The 19,983-nt window shown below is 47.4% G+C and overlaps 1 protein-coding gene across 3 annotated transcripts in view; it reads right to left on the reverse strand.

The window, feature by feature from the left end:
* Nucleotides 1-19,983, reverse strand: part of LOC119963043 — a 133,502-nt gene that overhangs the window by 78,769 nt on the left and 34,750 nt on the right. For all 3 annotated transcript variants that reach the window (XM_038791551.1, XM_038791552.1, XM_038791550.1), the window contains 4 exons: nucleotides 19,000-19,145; nucleotides 10,492-10,604; nucleotides 10,271-10,399; nucleotides 878-1,081 (listed from right to left, as the gene is read on the reverse strand). In XM_038791551.1, the coding sequence (XP_038647479.1) occupies nucleotides 878-1,081; nucleotides 10,271-10,399; nucleotides 10,492-10,604; nucleotides 19,000-19,145 (592 nt within the window). The remainder of the gene's footprint in view (nucleotides 1-877; nucleotides 1,082-10,270; nucleotides 10,400-10,491; nucleotides 10,605-18,999; nucleotides 19,146-19,983) is intronic.

Consider the following 19,983-nt stretch of genomic DNA (forward strand, 5'->3'; position numbering starts at 1 on the left):
ACTGTAATATATATACCATATTATTGTGAGTGCAGTTGTGTTGCCCAACTACTATGGGGAGTAGCACTGGGAATGCATAGGAGTTTGTACAGGGCTCCATCCTTGTCTCCGCCCTCAGCTCCTCCCCCTGGACTGCAGTATAAAGATCGATGCCCAGAGCCAGCCAACCAGTTCATCCAGGGTTCATCATGTTACAGGCTGGCTCTATTGTAAGTAGATTAAAACCACTGTTCATATCTTAAAGCACGTGTCTCGTGAATTGATGGTCTCATCAGTAACCAATTACTGTTTTGCCGATGTACCATTTGTCAATGTTCTCTGTTGATTATTCTTTTGTCTACTATGTACGTACTGTGAACGTTCCTCGGCCGCAGAAAATTACTTTTCACTGTACATAGAACAGTACAGCACAGATCAGGCCCTTCGGCCCTCAATGTTGTGCCGAGCAATGATCACCCTACTCAAACCCACAAATCCACCCTATACCCGTAACCTAACAACCCCCCCCTTAACCTTACTTTTTTAGGACACTACGGGCAATTTAGCATGGCCAATCCACCTAACCCGCACATCTTTGGACTGTGGGAGGAAACCGGAGCACCCGGAGGAAACCCACGCACACATGGGGAGGACGTGCAGTCTCCGCACAGACAGTGACCCAGCCGGGAATCGAACCTGGGATCCTGGAGCTGTGAAGCATTTATGCTAACCACCATGCTACCGTGCTGCCCAATTGCTACCGTGCTGCCCAATATCCCGTGCCCAATAATGCCGTGCTGTACTTCGGTACATGTCACAATAAATCAAATCAAATCTGTTACTGCTTCAATGTGGTTCAAAACCCCCAAATTGTTACAATTTCATTCAAATAACTTACCTCATTCAGCACATCACTGATTTCTTTTAACGCCAATGGATCGGATTCATCAATGCCAGGAGCTTCTAGAAGCTCTTTCCCAATCAAGATTTTGCATGGAGCATAAACCTCAATGGTTTTCAATGCAGCTATTTTCCTATTCTGCAGGGTCTTCTCTTCTTCCTGTGTTGCATTCTGTGTGGTTACGTATTTCTGTAGATTTTCCTGAACAAGCAATTTCAAATGGGTCATTTTAGTCATTGAAATTCCAAAGACGTTACATACAGCAGGCTTAATGTCCAGATCTGTCCTGTCCTCACCTCTGACATTTCACATTACAATTTGCATGAACAACATCAAGGCATGAGAGCATTAAAGTATCCTTGCAATGTGGAGCTCACTATATGAGAGCCTGAATCACAGACTCCGATCTATATTATTCTACTCCATCTTTTACCCTCTCTCCAGTCCAATAAGGTTCCACACTGTGAGTGCAAATTTACTCCCCATATGGATTCGGGTAGAATAACTGGTGCAAATATTCCAGTCATGGAGAAAATACTCAAAGTTCCAGCATTGGAGAAAATGTTTCAATAACACAAAGCAAAGTTCTGGCTTCATTCAATTTGGAAACACCGAAAGAGCACTGCTAGGCAGAACAGGATCACTGTGAAACAGGGTGGGACCGTAGGGGGGGTGGGGGGAGCTGAAATCAAACTGCAACATCCCAGGAAAGCCATGAGCTGATTGTCTGGTGAGTATTGTACCTTTTTTTCCCTTTCTCTATCGTTAGGAAATTCATCCAAGGAGCTCGGAAATTAAAATATGCAATTTGTTTTGCATAATAAGGGTTAAACACCTCCCAATATTTAAGTGATGTTAGCAGAAGAGAAGTGAGTGGCTGGTAAGTCTTCATTTTTTTAAAGTAGTAATTTTGATTATCTGATAAGTAGTATTCAATCCGTGGAGTACACATCATGTTTCATGTGGGGACACCAAGTGTCCTGGATAACTATATGTCTTGGAAGTGTCATCAGATGTAAAAGTTCAAGCTCTAGGTGTGAAGTTTTAGCAGCAACTGACATCAGTGCGGTGCATCTGCAAGGTTGAAAGCATTGTGGATAGTATATAAAGAGGGTATGGATGACCATCAGACAGTCAGGAAGAAGCGGGTAAGTAGAGTATGAGTCCACTGAGTGCATCTCATTTTCCAACAAGTTCTGAATGCAATGTAAGTGATGGTTCATCTGGGTAGGAGAGCAGGAACAAAGTCCATGACACCACAACTATCTCAAGTGTACAGGGGAAATTAAGAAGATTGTAAGAGCTGTAGTGATAGGAAATTTGATAGCTAGAAAAACAGTCAGGCATTTCTGCGACCATTGACATGAATGTAGGATTGTATGTGCCTCTGTAGTAATAGTCACGAAGAAACTGCACAGCACACTGAGAGGGGAGGAGTAACATCCACTGGTCATGGTCCTCATCGGTACCAAAGAAATACAGTGAGTCGCTGCCTAATATTGACTCACTTAATGCCTCAGTTTAACATTAGTAATAAAAGGGTGTCAGTATATTAACTCAACACTGCTGGTTTCACTTTAAAGTTGTTTGCCGCAAACTTTCTGTTCTGTGGCCTGCCGGTATGTTTCCCACAGCGCTTCTGCTCTCACTCTCAGTCCCCCTTTCCCTCGCGGATGCCCTTTGCCTCCTGGCATTGCTCTCCAGCCTCCAAAGCACCAACTTACTGGGGGTGTTACTCTCATAGAATCACTAGTGTAGAAGGAGGCCATTCGGCCCATCAAGTCTGTACCGACCCTCTGAAGCAGCACCCTACCGAGGCCCACTCCCTTGTCCTATCCCCGCAACCCCACCTAACCTTTTGAACACTAAGATACAATTTAGCATGGCCAATCTACCTAACTTGCACATCTTTGGAGTGTGGGAGGAAACCGGAGCACCCGGAGGAAACCCACTCAGACACAGGGAGAATGTAAAAACTCCACAAAGGCAGTCCCTGAGGTCGGAATCGAACCTGGGTCCCTGGCTTTGTGAGGAAGCTGTGCTAACCACTGTGCCACCGTACCATCTCCAGCCTGCCTCCCCTCACCCCAGCCTTGTCTCCACACTCCCCCAATCTGATCTTCCAAGGGTCTATTTTCAGCTGTTGTGTGGCATAACTGCTGCTCCAGTTCGGAAGTGAAGCCCTTGTGCTCCATCTAGTGACAGATGTTAGTCAGTGCAGGTGCTCTCAGGATTCCAGGTGCTTCCTGCACTAACCAATTTCAGCCACTTGATGGAGCTTGGACAACCTAAAATTATAGTACTGAGGTGAGTGTAATTTTATATATGTCATATGCTATACTCTTATATTTAGTGATTTATTTTATTTTGCAAGTGACACTGTGGGTAGCACTGCTGCCTCACAGCACCAGGACATGGGTTCAATTGCGGCCCTTGGTGACTGTCTGTTTACACTTTCTCCCCATGGCTGCGTGGATTTCGGTGCTCCGATTTCCTCCCACAGTCCATAGATATGTAGATTGAGTGGATTGGCCATGCTAAGTGTCGAAAAGGCCAGGTGGGGTTATGGGTGGGGACTTGGGCCTGGGTGATGAGCTCTTCCAGAGAGTCAGTAGACTCGATAAGCTGAATGGTCTCCTTCTGCACTGTGGGAATTCCATGGTTCTATTCTTCTATGGTCAATAATCTCCATATCATTCCTAGTTACATATGCAAGTGAATATATACATATAAGATAAAGCAGATAAACGTAGAAGAGATGGTACAGGAGGTAGGATTTTAGATTACTGTGTCATTGGGACCTATTCTGGGGGGGCATTGTATCTGTATAGGGCAGGCAGGTTGCACCTAACAGAGCCAGGGCAATTTCTAGTACTATTGAGAACAGTTTAATTCTAACATGGCAGCAGTATGATAACCAGGAGGTAATAATACAAGCTGCACAGAATATTGGGAGAGACAATAAACACATATAAAAAGAGAGAAAGAGATTAAGATAAAGCAGAAAAAGTGTGCTTAAGACAGATGCCAAGTGGATACCACAATAGACAACCAGGCCAATATAGAAGGTTTGGAGGGAGTTGAAAAATAAGAGAAGCAAGGAGAGAGTTTGCAAAGAGACTGGCAGCTAACATTAAAAGGAATCCAAATATCATATCCAAAAGGCATGTAAACAGTAAATGGGTTTCAAAAGAATGAGTGGGGACACTTAGGGACCACAAAGGGGATTATGCATGGAAGCAGGGCACATGGTTTGGGTATTAAATGAATACTTTACCGAGGAAGAATATGCTGCCCAAGTCATGATGAAAGACACGGTAGTTCAGACACTTTAAATGAAATGAATGAAATGAAATGAAATGAAAATTGCTTATTGTCACGAGTAGGCTTCAATGAAGTTACTGTGAAAAGCCCCTAGTCACCACATTCCGGCGCCTGTCCGGGGAGGCTGGTACGGGAATCGAACCGTGCTGCTGGCCTGCTTGGTCTGCTTTAAAAGCCAACGATTTAGCCCAGTGAGTGAAAAGGAAGAGGTATTGGTTAGTCCGTCTGTCCTTGAAGTTGATAAGTCACCAGGACCAGGTGACATACATCCAAGGATATTGAGGGAAGTGACAGTAAAACTTTGGTGGCGCAAGCTATAATTTCCCAATCTTCCGTCGATTTAGGGATTATGCCCGAGACATGGATGCAAAATTAGCTGAGTGACATGAAACAAAGTCGTGGTTAATGGATCTTTTGAGAACTGGAGGAAGATTTTTTGTGGAGTTACCCAGATGTTGGTGTTAGAACCCCTGCTTTCCCTAATAAATATTAATAACCTAGTCTTGGAATGTAGGGCACAATTTAAAAATTTGTGGTTGAAATTAAACTTGGAAGCATCATCAACTCAGGTGCATAGTGTAGAACCTCAAAAGGACATAGACAAATTGGTACAATTGCGGACAAGTGATAGAGAAAATTCAATGCAAAGAATGTGAAGTGATTCATTTTGGGAGGAAGAATATGGCGAGATAATATAAAAAGGGTACAATTCTAAAGGGCAAAAATCATTGACGGTGACATGACTGGTTAATAGAATTGTTAATAATACTGACAGCAGATCACTTCCGGTTGCGGCTATGCCTGGGTAGGTCGCACATTCGGCAGCTCCCGCCAGAAATTGACTTTTGAGCCCTTTTAAGGAGCCCCAGCGGCACTTGGTTGACGATTCCCGGTGTGGGAAGACGGCAGTAAGGTCCCCCCCAGCACTGTATGGAGTGGACCAGGAGCGGTGCGGTCAAAAAAGGGGCATTAGAGAAGAGAGGAGAAGGGGTGCGAAAAAGCAAGATGGCGGCGGGCGGAGACCAGGCAGCGTGGGCTCAATGGTCGCGGGAGTAGCAAGAGTTTCTACGAAGCTGCTTTGCGGAATTGAAGGCAGAGATGTTTGCCCTATGAAGGCATCAATAGAAAGGCTGGTAGAGACCCAGAGGATGCAAGGGACAGCGATTAAAGAGGTGCAGCAGAAGGCCTCTGATAACGAGAATGAGATCCTGGGCCTGGCAGTGAAGGTGGAGGCGCACGAGGCGCTCCATAAAAAGTGGCAGGAGAAATTCGAGGATCTGGAGAACAAGTCGAGAACGAAGAATTTGCGGATTTTAGGTCTCCCTGAAGGTGCGGAGGGGTGGGATGCTGGGGCGTATGTAGCCACGATGCTGAGCACGCTGATGGGCGCGGGAGCCTTCCCAAGGCCCCTGGAGCTGGATGGGGAGCACAGAGTCCTGGCGAGGAGACAGAGGGTGAATGAGTTGCCCAGAGCTGTGGTGGCGAGGTTTCACCGCTACACCGACAGGGAGTGCGTCTTGAGATGGGCGAAGAAGGAGCGGAGCAGCAGGTGGGAGAATGCTGAAATTCGCATTTACCAGAAACTGGGGGGATTTCAACACCGTACTGGACCCGGCAATGGATCGGTCTAGGTTGGGTAAGAGGCCGGCTGCGGCCAAGGTCCTGAGGGGGTTTATGGAGGGGGGGGGGGGGGGGGGGGGAGTGGATCCGTGGAGGTTTGCTCAGCCAAGGGCGAGGGAGTTCTCCTTCTTTTCCACGTGCACAAGGCCTATTCACAGATAGACATTTTTGTGGTGAGCAGGGCACTGATCCCGAGAATAGAGGGGATGGAGGACTCGGCCATCGCGATTTCGGATCACGCCCCGCACTGGGTGGAACTGGAGTTGGGAGAAGAGAGGGCCAGAGCCCTTGTGGCACCTGGACGTGGGATTATTGGCGGATGAGGAGGTCTGTGGGCGGATCCGAGTGTGAATTCAGAGGTATATGGAGGCCAATGACAATGGGGAGGTCTCAGTGAGTGTGGTCTGGGAGGCGCTGAAAGGCGGTGGTTAGAGTGGAGCTGATCTCGATCAGGGCTGACAGAGAGAAGAGGGAGAGGAGGGAGAGGGATAGATTGGTAGGAGAGATACTTAGGGTGGATAGGAGATATGCGGAATCCCCCGAGGAGGGGCTGTTGAAGGAGCGCCGGAGCCTCCAAACGGAGTTTGACTTGTTGACGACGGGGAAAGCTGAGGCCTAGTGGAGGAAGGTACAAGGAGCAGCGTATGAATCTGGGGAGAAGGCGAGTCAGATGTTGGCACATCAGCTGCGGAAGAAGGAGGCGGCTAGGGAAATTGGGGGAATGAGGGACAAGGGAGGGAATACAGTGCGGAGTGCAGTCAGAATAAATGAGGCCTTTAGGGACTTTTATGAGAACATGTACAAATCAGAGTCCCCGGAGGGGGGTGGGAGGGGATGCGGCGGTTCCTGGACCAATTGAGGTTTCCGAGGGTGGAGGAGGAACAGGTTTGGGTGTAGAAGTCAATATTTTTCCTGCTTCTGGACTGTGGTAGAAAGATTCAACAACGCTCGTTATGGAAAAATAACAAGACTTTATTTACGAACAGACTGCATGCAGTAATGGCTGAAACTTGAGGTCAGAGAGCAGTTAGTATTAATGCTGATTCCTTCCTAAGTTCGCTCCAGAGATTCTCTGATTCCAGAGAATCAACTCAGTATTTATTCATTATCAGAATCAGGATTACGTGACTACAGCTTAGTCAGGAATTCGATCAGAAGTATAAACATAAGCAATATCATAAAACAGGCGTCACCTTGCTGACCTTCCAAGACTCTTTGTCTCATCACTCATACCATTATCTTGTCCTTTGATGGAACATTAAAAGGTCGGAGGAGACTTGTTCCTTCCTGAACTTATCTCGTCTTATTTAGACTGCCTTGGGTTATGACGAGTTAGTCTGATCAGAAGTTGCGGAGGTCAGGCATTTCGGAATGGATTGACATTCTCAAATCTCATTCAGGCTTTAAGTTATGCAAAGTCAGCTTTTCTTACATTGCACCAAGTAGTTGACCAGTTTTCCCATCATGCCATTACTTATTTCGTACAACATCACATGGGGGCCCCGATTGGGATGGAGGAGCTGGTTAAGGGGTTGGGGAGTATGCAGGCGGGCAAGGCCCCGGGACCGGATGGGTTCCCAATTGAATTTTATAGGAAGTTTTTGGAACTGTTGGCTCCGTTGCTGTTGAGAACTTTTAATGAGGCGAGGAAAAAAGGAAGTCTTCCCCCGACGATGTCGAGAGCTCTGATCTCGTTAATTCTGAAGCGGGACAAAGAACCGCTGCTGTGTGGCTCGTATAGGCCGATTTCACTCCTTAATGTGGATGCCAAGTTGTTGGCGAAGGTCCTGGCCACTAGGATTGAGGATTATGTCCCGGGAGTGAGGATCAGACGGGATTTGTGAAGGGCAGGCAGTTGAATGCAAATGAGCGGAGGCTTCTGAATGTGATCATGATACCCTCGGAGGGGGAGGGGATACAGAGGTGGTGGCAGCTATGGACGCTGAGAAGGCCTTTGACCGGGTGGAGTGGGAGTACCTGTGGGTAGGTTTGGGTTTGGGGAGGGGTTCATAGGGTGGGTTAAATTGTTATACCAGGCCCCGGTGGCGAGTGTATCGACGAACCGGTTGAGGTCAGAGTACTTTAGACTATATCGTGGAACAAGGCAGGGATGCCCCCTGTCCCCCCTGCTGTTTGCTTTGGCGAATCTGTGTAGCTACTACTGATGGAGGGAGAGGGGGAGGCATGGAAAAGACTAGAGGTGGCTTCTTGTGTAGGTACTAGCCTGGGGGCACTGGTGTAACAGTTGCTGCTGCCGCCAACGCGGTATTCCATGAGCCCGGTGATGACGGCGCCGCTGAAGATTTGGGGGCAATGGAGGCGGCACAGGGGGGATACGGAGGCCTCAGTCTGGTCCCCGATACGGAATAACCATAGGTTTGCCCCGGACAGGATAGATGGTGGGTTCCGAAGCTGGCACCAGGCAGGAATTAGAAGGCTGGGGGATCTATTCATTGACGGGACTTTTGCCAGCTTAAAGGCACTGGAGGAGAAATTCAGGATACCCCCGGGAAATGCCTTCAGGTACATGCAGGTTCGGGCGTTTGTCAAGAAACAGGTCGGAGAATTTCCATTGCTGCCTGCCCGAAGGATACAGGACAGGGTGATTTCGGGCGTGTGGGTCGGAGAGGGTAAGATCTCGGAGATATACCAGGAGCTGCAGGAGGCAGAGGAAGCCTCGGTGGAGGAGGTGATGGGGAAATGGGAGGAGGAGCTGCGTGAGGAGCTGGATGAGGGCATGTGGGCTGACACCCTGGGCAGAGTCAATTCCTCCTCATCTTGCGCCAGGCTCAGCCTGATCCAGTTTAAAGTGTTACACAGTGCGCATATGACCAGGGCTAGGATGAGTAAGTTTTTTGGGGTGGAGGACAGATGTGTGAGGTGTTCGGGGAGCCCAGCAAACCACACCCATATGTTCTGGGCGTGCCCGGTGCTTGCGGAGTTCTGAAAGGGCTTTGCAAAGGTCATGTCCAAGGTCTTGGACACTTGGGTAAAACCGAGTTGGGGGATAGCGTTATTTGGGGTATCGGAGGATCCGGGAGTGCAGGAGTCAAAAGAGGCCAGAGTTCTGGCCTTTGCCTCCTTGGTAGCCCGGAGAAGGCACTTGCTATTGTGGAGGGACGCAAAGCCCCCAAGTGTGGAGGCTTGGATCAATGACATGGCGGGGTTTCTCACACTGGAGAAGATAAAGTTTGCCTTGCGAGGGTCCTTGCAGGGGTTCTCCGGGCGGTGGCAAACGTTCCTTGACTTTCTCGCGGAACGTTAGGTGGAGGTCAACAGCAGCAGCAACCCGGGGGGTGGTTTCTTTTCCTTTTTAAAAGGGGCGCTCGCCCGATTTTGTTTTGAGTTGGGTGTTAATTTGTTAAACTGTTTATCGTTTAGAGGGTTAAGTTGTTCTGTTTGGTTGACATGCTGCCCTTTTTCTCTTTGTATTATTTTCCTTTTTAGAGTGTTCTGTAAAACTTTTTGAAAAACTTTGGATAAATACGTTTAAAAAATAATAATACTGGCAGCAAGGGCGGCATGTGGCTCAGTGGCTAGCACTGGGACTGCGGCGTTGAGGACTCAGGTTCGAAACCTGGCCCTGGGTCACTGTCCGTGTGGAGTTTGCACATTCTCCCCATGTCTGAGTGGGTTTCTCCCCCACAACCCAAAGATGTGCAGGTTAGGTGGATTGGCCACGCTAAATTGCCCCTTAATTGGAAAATAAATAATTGGGCACTCTAAATAAAAAAATAATACTAACAGCATTCTGGGCTTTATAGATAGGGACATGGGTTAAAAAAGCAAGTACGTTAGGTTTAACCTTTACAAAATAGTGGTTTGGTCTCACTGGAGAATTGCATCTAGTTCTGGGCACCGCACTTTAGTAAGGTATATGATGTCATTATGCTGAAAGGTTCCAGGGATGATGGCTTCATTTACGCAGACAGACTGGAGAAGCTGGGAATCTTCTTCTTGGAGAAGAAAAGGTTGTGAGGTTTGATTGAGGTCTTCAAAATCATGAAGGGTCTGGATAGAATCATTAGAGAGAATAGGCACTGTTCCCACTGGTGAAAGGATTGAGAACTAAAGGACACATTGAAGGCAAAAGAAGCAATGGCAAATAAGGAAAGACCTTTTTTTACACAGGGAGTGATTAGGATCTGGAATGAACCGCCTAAGAGTGGCGGTTCAGTCGAGGGATTGAAAACAGAATTGGATCATTATCTATGAAGAACTAGTGTGTAGGGCTACAGGGGAGAGGAACATAGTGAATTTCTCTTTCAGAGGACCAGCATGAACACAACAGGCCGAATGGCCTCGTTTCTGTGTTGTAACCAATCTATGTAACCTTAAGACATCCTTTATTTTGTTCAAATTTGGTCATAGTATTCCAGTGCAAGAGACATAAAAATAAAACTCAAGGACATGTTGATGGTATTGACTAAATGTGACACACCATACCCGAATAAATAGGCGATCCTTCATCACATTCTCACCATCGCCCACATAATACTCTGAAGTTCCAGCCAAATCCTTTACATCTTGACAAAGTTTAATCGAGCCTGGGCATTCAATCTTCTTCAGCAGATCCTTTGAATAACACAAGTTAAAATCAGACTTCCAAACTTTCTATTTAAAACCAGAAGAATCAAAACCAGAAGAATATTTTTAGAATGCATTACCGGATCAAAACTGCAATCTAAAAAGTAAGGCGTGAGAAGACAAAAGAGTTCCTTTAATGCTGCAGAAGAGGTGGCTCTTCCGAATTCAGCAGCATCTAAGGCATTATCATCACCTGGTAGTTAAATGAAAAGGATACAACCATTAATGATGATAAATCATGTTATACACTGGAATATTTAGGCACTGGAATCACTGGAATATTTAGGCAAATATGTTTCACTTAACTATCACAGAGTGAAAACACTTCTGTCTACTGAGTTTCAAGTCTGTCATACATTTGGGCCAAACGTAATGTTCATGGGGGATAGAAATGTTGTCTCCGTACTCACGCAGTCCATGTTGTAGGTGTACTCACATGAACATGTGAGTACACCTTAATATAACAAGTGTATACAAGTAGAAGTCAATCTAGACAAGTCAATCTATACTCTGTTGGTTGCAGTCGTATCTGCAGTTCTGGGCGCTCCATTATCTGAAGTGTATGTTTAATGTCACTAAAATAGGAAAGGATAGACTAAATAAATTGGAATAATTTCCCCTGGAAGATAGAAACATAGGACTAAGGAACAGGAATAGACCATTCAGCTCTTTGAGCTTGCTCTGCCATTCAATCAGATCATGGAGATCAGGTTGTGATCTCAACTGCACATTCCTGTCCAACCCCCACATAACCCCCGACTCCCTTGTTATTCAAAAATCTATCTAACTCAGCCTTGAATATATTCACAGACCCAGCCTCCACAATTTTCTGAAGATGAGAATTCCACAGACTAAAGATTATCTGAGACAAAACATTTATCCTAATCTCCATTTTCAGAGTAAGAAGTCTTACAACACCAGATTAAAGTCCAACAGGTTTGTTTCAAATCACTACCTCCTTCCTCGGGTGAATGAATGAAGATGGTAGACTCCGGCCTCCGACGATGCTCCATCTCCGCCTGGTAGAAGTGATGCCGTCGCGGTCCACTTGTGCTATTTAAAAATGGGGACTGAGCACCGTGGCTGCTGAGGGAGGGACAGGAGGTAAAAAAAGTTTCCAAAACCGCAACAATGGCCTGACAGTTTTGCCGCTGGCTGGGGAGTGTCTCCCAGGGCCGGGGGAAATAGCTCGGGGTGACCAGGAGATGGGCCCTGGGGTCAAAGTGTCCCCCCCCGGGACTGGGGTGTCTGGGTATGGGCTGCCACTGCCACAGTCTGCAAGGCAGCCATTTGGCTACGCACTTTGCTGACTGCCCACTGTGTACCGTAAATGTGCAGAGTGTCACCGGCCACGTGACTGACCTCGTCCCATCTTTTTTTATATTACTAGCTAGCTTGCACTCATATTTCATCTTCTCCCCCCTTATTGCTTTTTTAGTTGTCCTCTGCTCACTTTTAAAGGCTTCCCACTAATCCTCGCCACTTTGTAAGCTTTTTCTTTTGCTTTTATGCTCTCCTTGACTTCCTTCGTCAGCCATGGATGCCTTGTCCTCCCGTTAGCATGTTTCCTCCTCCTTGGGATGAATTTCTGTTGTCCTCCCGAATAACCCCCCAAAACGCCTGCCATTGCTGTTCCACTGTCTTCCCTGTTAGGCTCCCTTTCCAATCAACTCTGGCCAGCTCCTCCCTCATGTCTTTGTAGTTACCCTTATTTAACTGTAATTCCAGCGACATCTGATTGCAGCTTCTCCCTCTCAAACTGCAGGGTAAACTCTATCATATGGTGGTCACTGCTCCCGAAGGGATCCTTCACCTTAAGTACCCCAATCAAGTCTGCCTCATTACACATAACCAAATCCAGAATTGTCTGTTCCTTAATAGGCTCAGTCACAAGCTGCTCCAAAAAATGATCTCTTAGACATTCCACAAATTCCTTTTCTTGGGATCCACTACCAACCTGAATTTCCCAGTCCACCTGCATATTGAAATCCCCGATTATTGTAATATTACCTTTTTTACATGCCTTTCCTATTTCCTGATTTATTTTCTGCCCCACCTCCTGACTACTGCTAGGGACCTGTACAGAACTCCCATCAGGATCTTTTTAGCTTTGAGATTCCTCAACTCTACCCACAGATTTCTATGCCTTCTGATCTTATATCACTCCTTGCTATCGAGATGATTGTTATCACTAAGGAGGTAGTGATGGGCAAGCTAATGGGGCTAAAGGCAGACAAGTCTCCTGGCCCTGATGGAATGCATCCCAGAGTGCTAAAAGAGGTGGCTAGGAAAATTGCAAATGCACTAGTGATAATTTACCAAAATTCATTAGACTCTGGGGTGGTTCCGGCGGATTTGAAATTAGCAAACGTGACACCACTGTTTAAAAAAGGAGGTAGGCAGAAAGCAGGTCATTATAGGCCAGTTAGCTTAACTTCGGTAGTAGGGAACATGTTGGAATCTATCATCAAGGAAGAAATAGCGAGGCATCTGGATGGAAATTGTCCCATTGGGCAGACGCAGCATGGGTTCATAAAGGGCAGGTTGTGCCCAACTAATTTAGTGGAATTTTTTGGGGACGTTACCAGTGCGGTAGATAACGGGGAGCCAATGGATGTGGTATATCTGGATTTCCAGAAAGCTTTTGACAAGGTGCCACACAAAAGGTTGCTGCATAAGATAAAGGTGCATGGCATTAAGGGTAAAGTAGTAGCATGAATAGTTAGTTAATTAATAGAAAGCAAAGAGTGGGGATTAATGGGTGTTTCTCTGGTTGGCAATCAGACAGCTAGTGCTGTCCCTCAGGGATCCGTGTTGGGCCCACAACTGTTCACAATTTACATAGATGATTTGGAGTTGGGGACCAAGGGCAATGTGTCCAAGTTTGCAGACGACACTAAGATGAGTGGTAAAGCAAAAAATGCAGAGGATACCGGAAATCTGCAGAGGGATTTGGATAGGTTAAGTGAATGGGCTAGGGTCTGGCAGATGGAATACAATATTGACAAATATGAGGTTATCCATTTGAAATGAAATGAAAATCGCTTATTGTTACAAGCAGGCTTCAAATGAAGTTACTGTGAAAAGCCCCTCGTCTCCACATTCCAGCACCTGTTCGGGAGGTTGATACGAGAATTGAACCGTGCTGCTGGCCTGCCATTGTCTGCTTTCAAAGCCAGTGATTTAGCCCAGTGTGCTAAACAGCCCATTTGGTAGGAATAACAGCAAAAAGGATTATTATTTAAATGATAAAATATTAAAGTATGCTGCTGTGCAGAGAGACCTGGGTGTGCTAGTGCATGAGTCTCAAAAAGTTGGTTGACATGTGCAACAGGTGATTAAGAAGGCAAATGGAGTTTTGTCCTTCAATGCTAGAGGGATGGAGTTTAAGACTAAGGAGGTTATGCTGCAATTGTATAAACTGTTAGTGAGACCACACACCTGGAGTATTGTGCTCAGTTTTGGTCTCCTTACCTGAGAAAGGACGTGCTGGCACTGCGTGTGTGCAGAGGAGATTCACTAAATTAATCCCAGAGCTGAAGGGGTTGGATTACGAGAAGTTGAGTAGACTGGGACTGTACTCGTTGGAATTTAGAAGGATGCGCCTGGGGGGGGGGGAATCTTATAGAAACATTTAAAATTATGAAGGGAATAGCTAGGATAGATGCGGGCAGGTTGTTTCCACTGGTGGGTGAAAGCAGAACCAGGGGGCATAGCCTCAAAATAAGGGGGAGTAGAACATAGAACAGTACAGCACAGAACAGGCCCTTCGGCCCTCAATGTTGTGCCGAGCCATGATCACCCTACTCAAACCCACGTATCCACCCTATACCCGTAACCCAACAACCCCCCCCTTAACCTTACTTTTATTAGGACACTATGGGCAATTTAGCATGGCCAATCCACCTAACCCGCACATCTTTGGACTGTGGGAGGAAACCGGAGCACCCGGAGGAAACCCATGCACACAGGGGGAGGACGTGCAGACTCCACACAGACAGTGACCCAGCCGGGAATCGAACCTGGGACCCTGGAGCTGTGAAGCATTTATGCTAACCACCATGCTACCCTGCTGCCCCTTAACAATTAAAAAAAAAAAAAATTTAGATTACCCAATTATTTTTTCCAATTAAGGGGCAATTTAGCATGGCCAATCCACCTACTGTGCACATTTTTGGGTTGTGGGGGCGAAACCCACGCAGACACAGGGAGAATGTGCAAACTCCACACGGACAGTGACCCAGAGCCGGGATCGAACCTGGGACCTCAGCGCCGTGAAGCGGTTGTGCAAACCACTAGGCCACCGTGCTGCCCCTAGGATTTAGGACTGAGCTCAAGAGGAACTTCTTCACCCAAAGGGTTGTGAATCTATGGAATTCCTTGCCCAGTGAAGCAGTTGAGGCTCCTTCATTAAATGTTTTTAAGATAAAGATAGATAGTTTTTTGAAGAATAAAGGGATTAAGGGTTATGGTGTTCAGGCCGGAAAGTGGAGCTGAGTCCACAAAAGATTAGCCTTGATCTCATTGAATGGCGGAGCAGGCTCGAGGGGCCAGATGGCCTACTCCTAGTTCTTATGATTTAACTTCATTCCTTACATCAATGTAAACTCACCCCCTTTGCCCATCTGCCTGTCCTTTCGATAGAACATATCCTTGTATATTTAGATCCCAGCCCTCATCCCCTTGCAGCCACAGCTCTGTGATCCCCACAACATCGTACCGGCCAATTTCAATGTGCGTAACAAGTTCATTTACCTTGTTCCGTATACTGCGCACATTTAGGTACAACACCCCCAGTCCTGCATTGACCACTTCCCTTTTCACACTTGTCATCTTTTTTCCTCTGCCTGAGGGTGATGTTGTTATTTTTGTTTTGTATTTCCCCTTCAGTTATGACACCTTCTCAGCGAATGCTCTTGTTCCCAACCCCCTGCCATACTAGTTTAAATCCTCCTGAGTGACTCTAGCAAGCCTCACAGCCAGGATATTGATGCCCCTCCAGTTTAGATGCAACCAGTCCTTCTTGTACAGGTCCCATCTGCCCCGGAAGAAATCCCAATGGTCCAGAAATCTGAAACCCTCCCTCTGCTGTGCAGAGAGACCTGGGTGTGCTAATGCATGAGTCTCAAAAAGTTGGTTTACAGGTGATTAAGAAGGCGAATGGAGTTTTGTCCTTCATTGCTAGAGGGATGGAGTTTAAGACTAGGGAGGTTATGCTGCAATTGTATAAGGTGTTAGTGAGGCCACACCTGGAGTATTGTGTTCAGTTTTGGTCTCCTTACCTAAGAAAGGACGTGCTGGCACTTTAGCCATGTGTTTAGCTGCACTGTCCTCCTATTTCTAGCCTCACTGGCATGTGGCACAGGGAGTAATCCTGAGATTACAACCCTAGAAGTCGTGCTTTTTAGCTTACTGCCTAACTCCCTGAACTCCTTCTGTAGGACCTCATCACTCTTCCTGCCTATGTCGTTAGTACCTATGTGTACTACGACCTCTGGCTGTTCACCCTCCCTCTTCAGGATTTCCTGTGTTCGTTCAGAGACCCGCCAGTGACAACATCAGCTAGCTCACCCTGCAGGACCACTGGCTGTCACCGCCTGCCCACTGTGCATCTGCTCCCATCCATCCTCCCCCAGACAGGTAGGCACAACCCATACATTGCACACAGGACCCACGGCACACCTGAGTTACAGTCCCCCCTCACCCAGCCCCAACCTACCCACCCGATTGCCACCAAGCATTTCGCTAGGTGGTGGGACATCGTGACCCCCCCCCCAGGGTATCACACAGCCCACCCAAGGAAGACACCCACAACAGACCACAAAGGAGGGCACAGGACAGGGGCCAGAGAGCGTATTGCTGGCATGGGTAGCGCCAGCCACCAGTACCCATGTGGCCTGAGCATGTCGCCGAAGACTCAGGCTTAGCAGGGAGACAGTGCAACATCTTTGCCAGATCATGGCGCACCTGAAATCGCGGGGTATGGGGGAGGACACCCACTTCCGGTGGCCGTCGAAGTGATGGTCGCCCTGAGCTTCTACACCATGGGGTCCTTACAGGCGCCGAGTGGGGACCTGTCCTGAATTTCCAAGGGCTCTGTGCATAGATGTATCTGTGGAGAGTGGAGTGTTTATATGTAGCTGCAGCTTGTAAAGCTCTCCAATGCCAATCCCCATCCCAGCGAATCACACAGCAGCATGCGTTGGAATTGCATGAGTTCCACGTGGCGTGACTGCTGGCCTATTAGCTTGTCCTGAATGGTTTGGCACCTACGCCCCCATCAGGACTGGGAACACCCCCGATTCAGTCCCAGCGTCAAAACGTGGGGCTGAATTCTACGTCGTCGGGATTTTCCATTTTGCCGGCAGCCCGGGGATTTCCTGACGGCGTGAGGCTGCCCCACAATGGGAAACTCCATTGACCAGCCGGCGAATCGGAGCATCCCGACGGTGTGCCGCACTAGATTAAGAAACCCACCCTTGGTCTCTCAAATGGAGAATCCACCTCATGTTTCAATAAGATCCCTCTCACTCTTCCAAACTCCAATGGATACAGGCCCAAACTATCCAGCCTTTCCTCATTAGTTAATCCCTCCAGTTATCAATTGAGCGAACCTTTCTGAATTACTTCTAATATCCTTACCTCACATAAGGAGAATAAGGCTGCACACAGTACTCCAGATGTGGTCGCATTAAAGCCTTGTACAACTGCATTAAAATTTCCCTTGTTACATTCTATTCCCTTTGCAATAAACACCAATATTCCATTTTCCTTCATAATCACTTTCTATATCTGCAGATTAATCTTTTGTTATTGACATACCAGGATGCCCAGACCATTAACTGCAATCTCTCTCCATTTAAACAGTGTACTTTCTTTCTATTCTTACCTCCAAAGTGGGAAAGTTACCATTTTCCCATATTACAATCCATGGCCGGGATTCTCCCCTACCCGGCGGGCGGGGGTCACGGCGTGTTGGATTTGGCGTGAACCACTCCGGCGTCGGGCCGCCCCAAAGGTGCGGATGTCTCCGCACCTTTAAGGGCCAAGCCCTCACATTGAGGAGCTAGGCCCGCGCCGGAGTGGTTCCCGCTCCGCCGGCTGGCGTGAACGGCCTTTGGAGCCGAAAGGACTTCGCCGGTCGGCGAACAAGTGCACATGCGCCGGAGCATCAGCGGCTGCTGACGTCATACCGGCGCATGCGCAGGGGAGGGGGTCTCTTTCTCCTCCGCCATGGTGAAGACCATGGCAACGGCGGAAGAAAAACAGTTCTCCCGCGACACAGGCCCGCCTGCCGATTGGTGGGCCTTGATCGCTGGCCAGGGCACCGTGGGAGCACCCCCCAGGGTCAGATCGCCCCCCCGCCCCCCCCCCCAGGACCCCGGCGCCTGCCCGCGCCGCCAATCCCGCCGGTAAGGTAGGTGGTTTAATCCACGCCAGCGGGAGAGGCTTGTCAGCGGCGGAACTTCGGCCCATCGCGGGCCGGAGAATCGCCGCGGGGGGCCCTTGACTGGCGCAGCACGATTCCCACCCCCGCCGAATCTCGGGTGGCAGAGAATTCGGGACACGGCGGGGGCAGGATTGACGCCGGCCCCGGGCAATTCTCTGACCCGGCGGGAGGTCGGGGAATCCCGCCCCATATGTCAAACATGTGCCTACTCACTTCACCTATTGAGATCCCCCTGTAGATATCCTACTTCCTCTTGACAATTTGTTTTCCTATCTATAGTGTCATCAGCAAATTTAGCTATTATACATTTGGTCCCTTCATGCAAGGTATTGATATAGATTGTAAATAGTTGATGTCCCAGCACTGATCCCCATGGTACTCGACTATTTTCAGTTTGCAAATCCAAAAAATACTCATTTAGCCCTACTCTCTGCTTCAGGTTAAGTAGCGAATCCTCTATCCATGATAATATGTTTCTCCCTACACCAAGAACCTTTAAGTTGCGCAGTAAACTTTAAAATAGTACCTTAATTAAAAAGCCTTTTGAATATCTAAGTGCACCACATCTACAGGTTCCCCTTTTATCCCCATTTGTTTGTTGCATCCTCTGAAAAGGAGATTTAATAAGTATAGTCTTCTCAGAGACAGGAACACCTCGCCCAATGAAGAAAAAAGATCCTGTCTAAGAATCACCACCAAGCAGAGGCAAGTTAACCTTGACCTCTCTACCCGAGGAACTGTACCAGGACTTCACTATCGCACCGTGACTGGAGTGTGAAATCTGCTACTGGTAAGATCAAACAATAACAAATCGTCTTCCTAAACCTTCACAGCGGATGATTAAAAAAAAGATTACAGACCTCCATTGTTTTAAGTCTTTACCCCAGGAGGAAATTGAATGTGGGGGATTCTCCGGAGCTGCCAGCCAGCCGGGAGGGAATATCATTATCGGGTAGGGTGACCAATTACTCTGGATAGAAAGCTGAGATTTTCCATCATTTTCTCTTTCGTATCCGATTACTCTGCCTCCTGGCATGCTCTCCTCCTCCCCCCCCCCCCCCCCCCCCCCCCCCGGCCGTCTGAGAGTCACCTTTCTATGGATGTTTTGTGAATAGTTATCACAATGAGACTCGAATACCTTCTTTTACCATGGTCACCAACTCGTAAAGAATTGATTGAAGTTCTTCAACACTGAAATATTTTATTTTCATCTGATAAACTGGACCATATTTCAAACGAACATTGCATTTTGTGGTTGTTGAATACATATTATTTATGCTCTTCCTGAAAAATACACAACATAAAAATCATGAATAAGACGTTTAATTAAAAATGTCAAAATTTAACCGTTCCATATATTGTACAGTATCCTAAATTACTGATTGTTCAAAAGTCACGTTTAATTCAACATTTCTGTGCAATAACCTTATAAGAATCGACAATATTTGCTCTTGTAAATAATTGGCTATAAAACAAATAATTGACCACAGAAAATTTAGTGATTGGCTCTGAAATTTGTCAACTAGCTGCTGGTTTGTTTTGACCAACCTGCCCAAGCTGTCATGCTCCTGTGATTCCAGGTCCCATGTTAATGTCAAGGCATACTGGGAACAAAGGGAGAGGGTCCTTGTGAGAAACATTGACGTAGAGCTGAATCGTTTGGTACTGGTGAGGTTATCAGTAGCGGAACCAGTAGTGAGTGACACTGCCACTCATTGGGCTGCCATGCGGCACCCAGAAAATTAGTTATTTATGCAGCAGGAGCACAGCACATCAAGCAACAAGGGTGAGTAGGGAAGTCGACGGCCACCATTACCTCATAGGTAATCCACTTTCCTTCTCTTTCCCAGTAACCTTTTATTCCTTTACTCAATAATCTATCGCACCTTAAATATACACAAGGACTCTGCCCTCACAGTTCTTTGTGGAAAGGTGTTCCAAAGACCCATAACCCTCTGAGTGCACGGCGGCACAGTGGGTGGCACTGCTGTCTCACAGCGTCAGGGCCCCGGGGTTCGATTCCAGCCTTGGGTGACTATCTGTGTAGAGTTTGCACGTTCTCCCCGTGTCTGCTTGGGTTTCCTCCGGGTGCTCTTTCGGAGGGTCGGTGCAGAATGGCCTC

Source organism: Scyliorhinus canicula, chromosome 3, assembly GCF_902713615.1.
Source record: "Scyliorhinus canicula chromosome 3, sScyCan1.1, whole genome shotgun sequence".
NCBI lineage: Eukaryota > Metazoa > Chordata > Chondrichthyes > Carcharhiniformes > Scyliorhinidae > Scyliorhinus > Scyliorhinus canicula.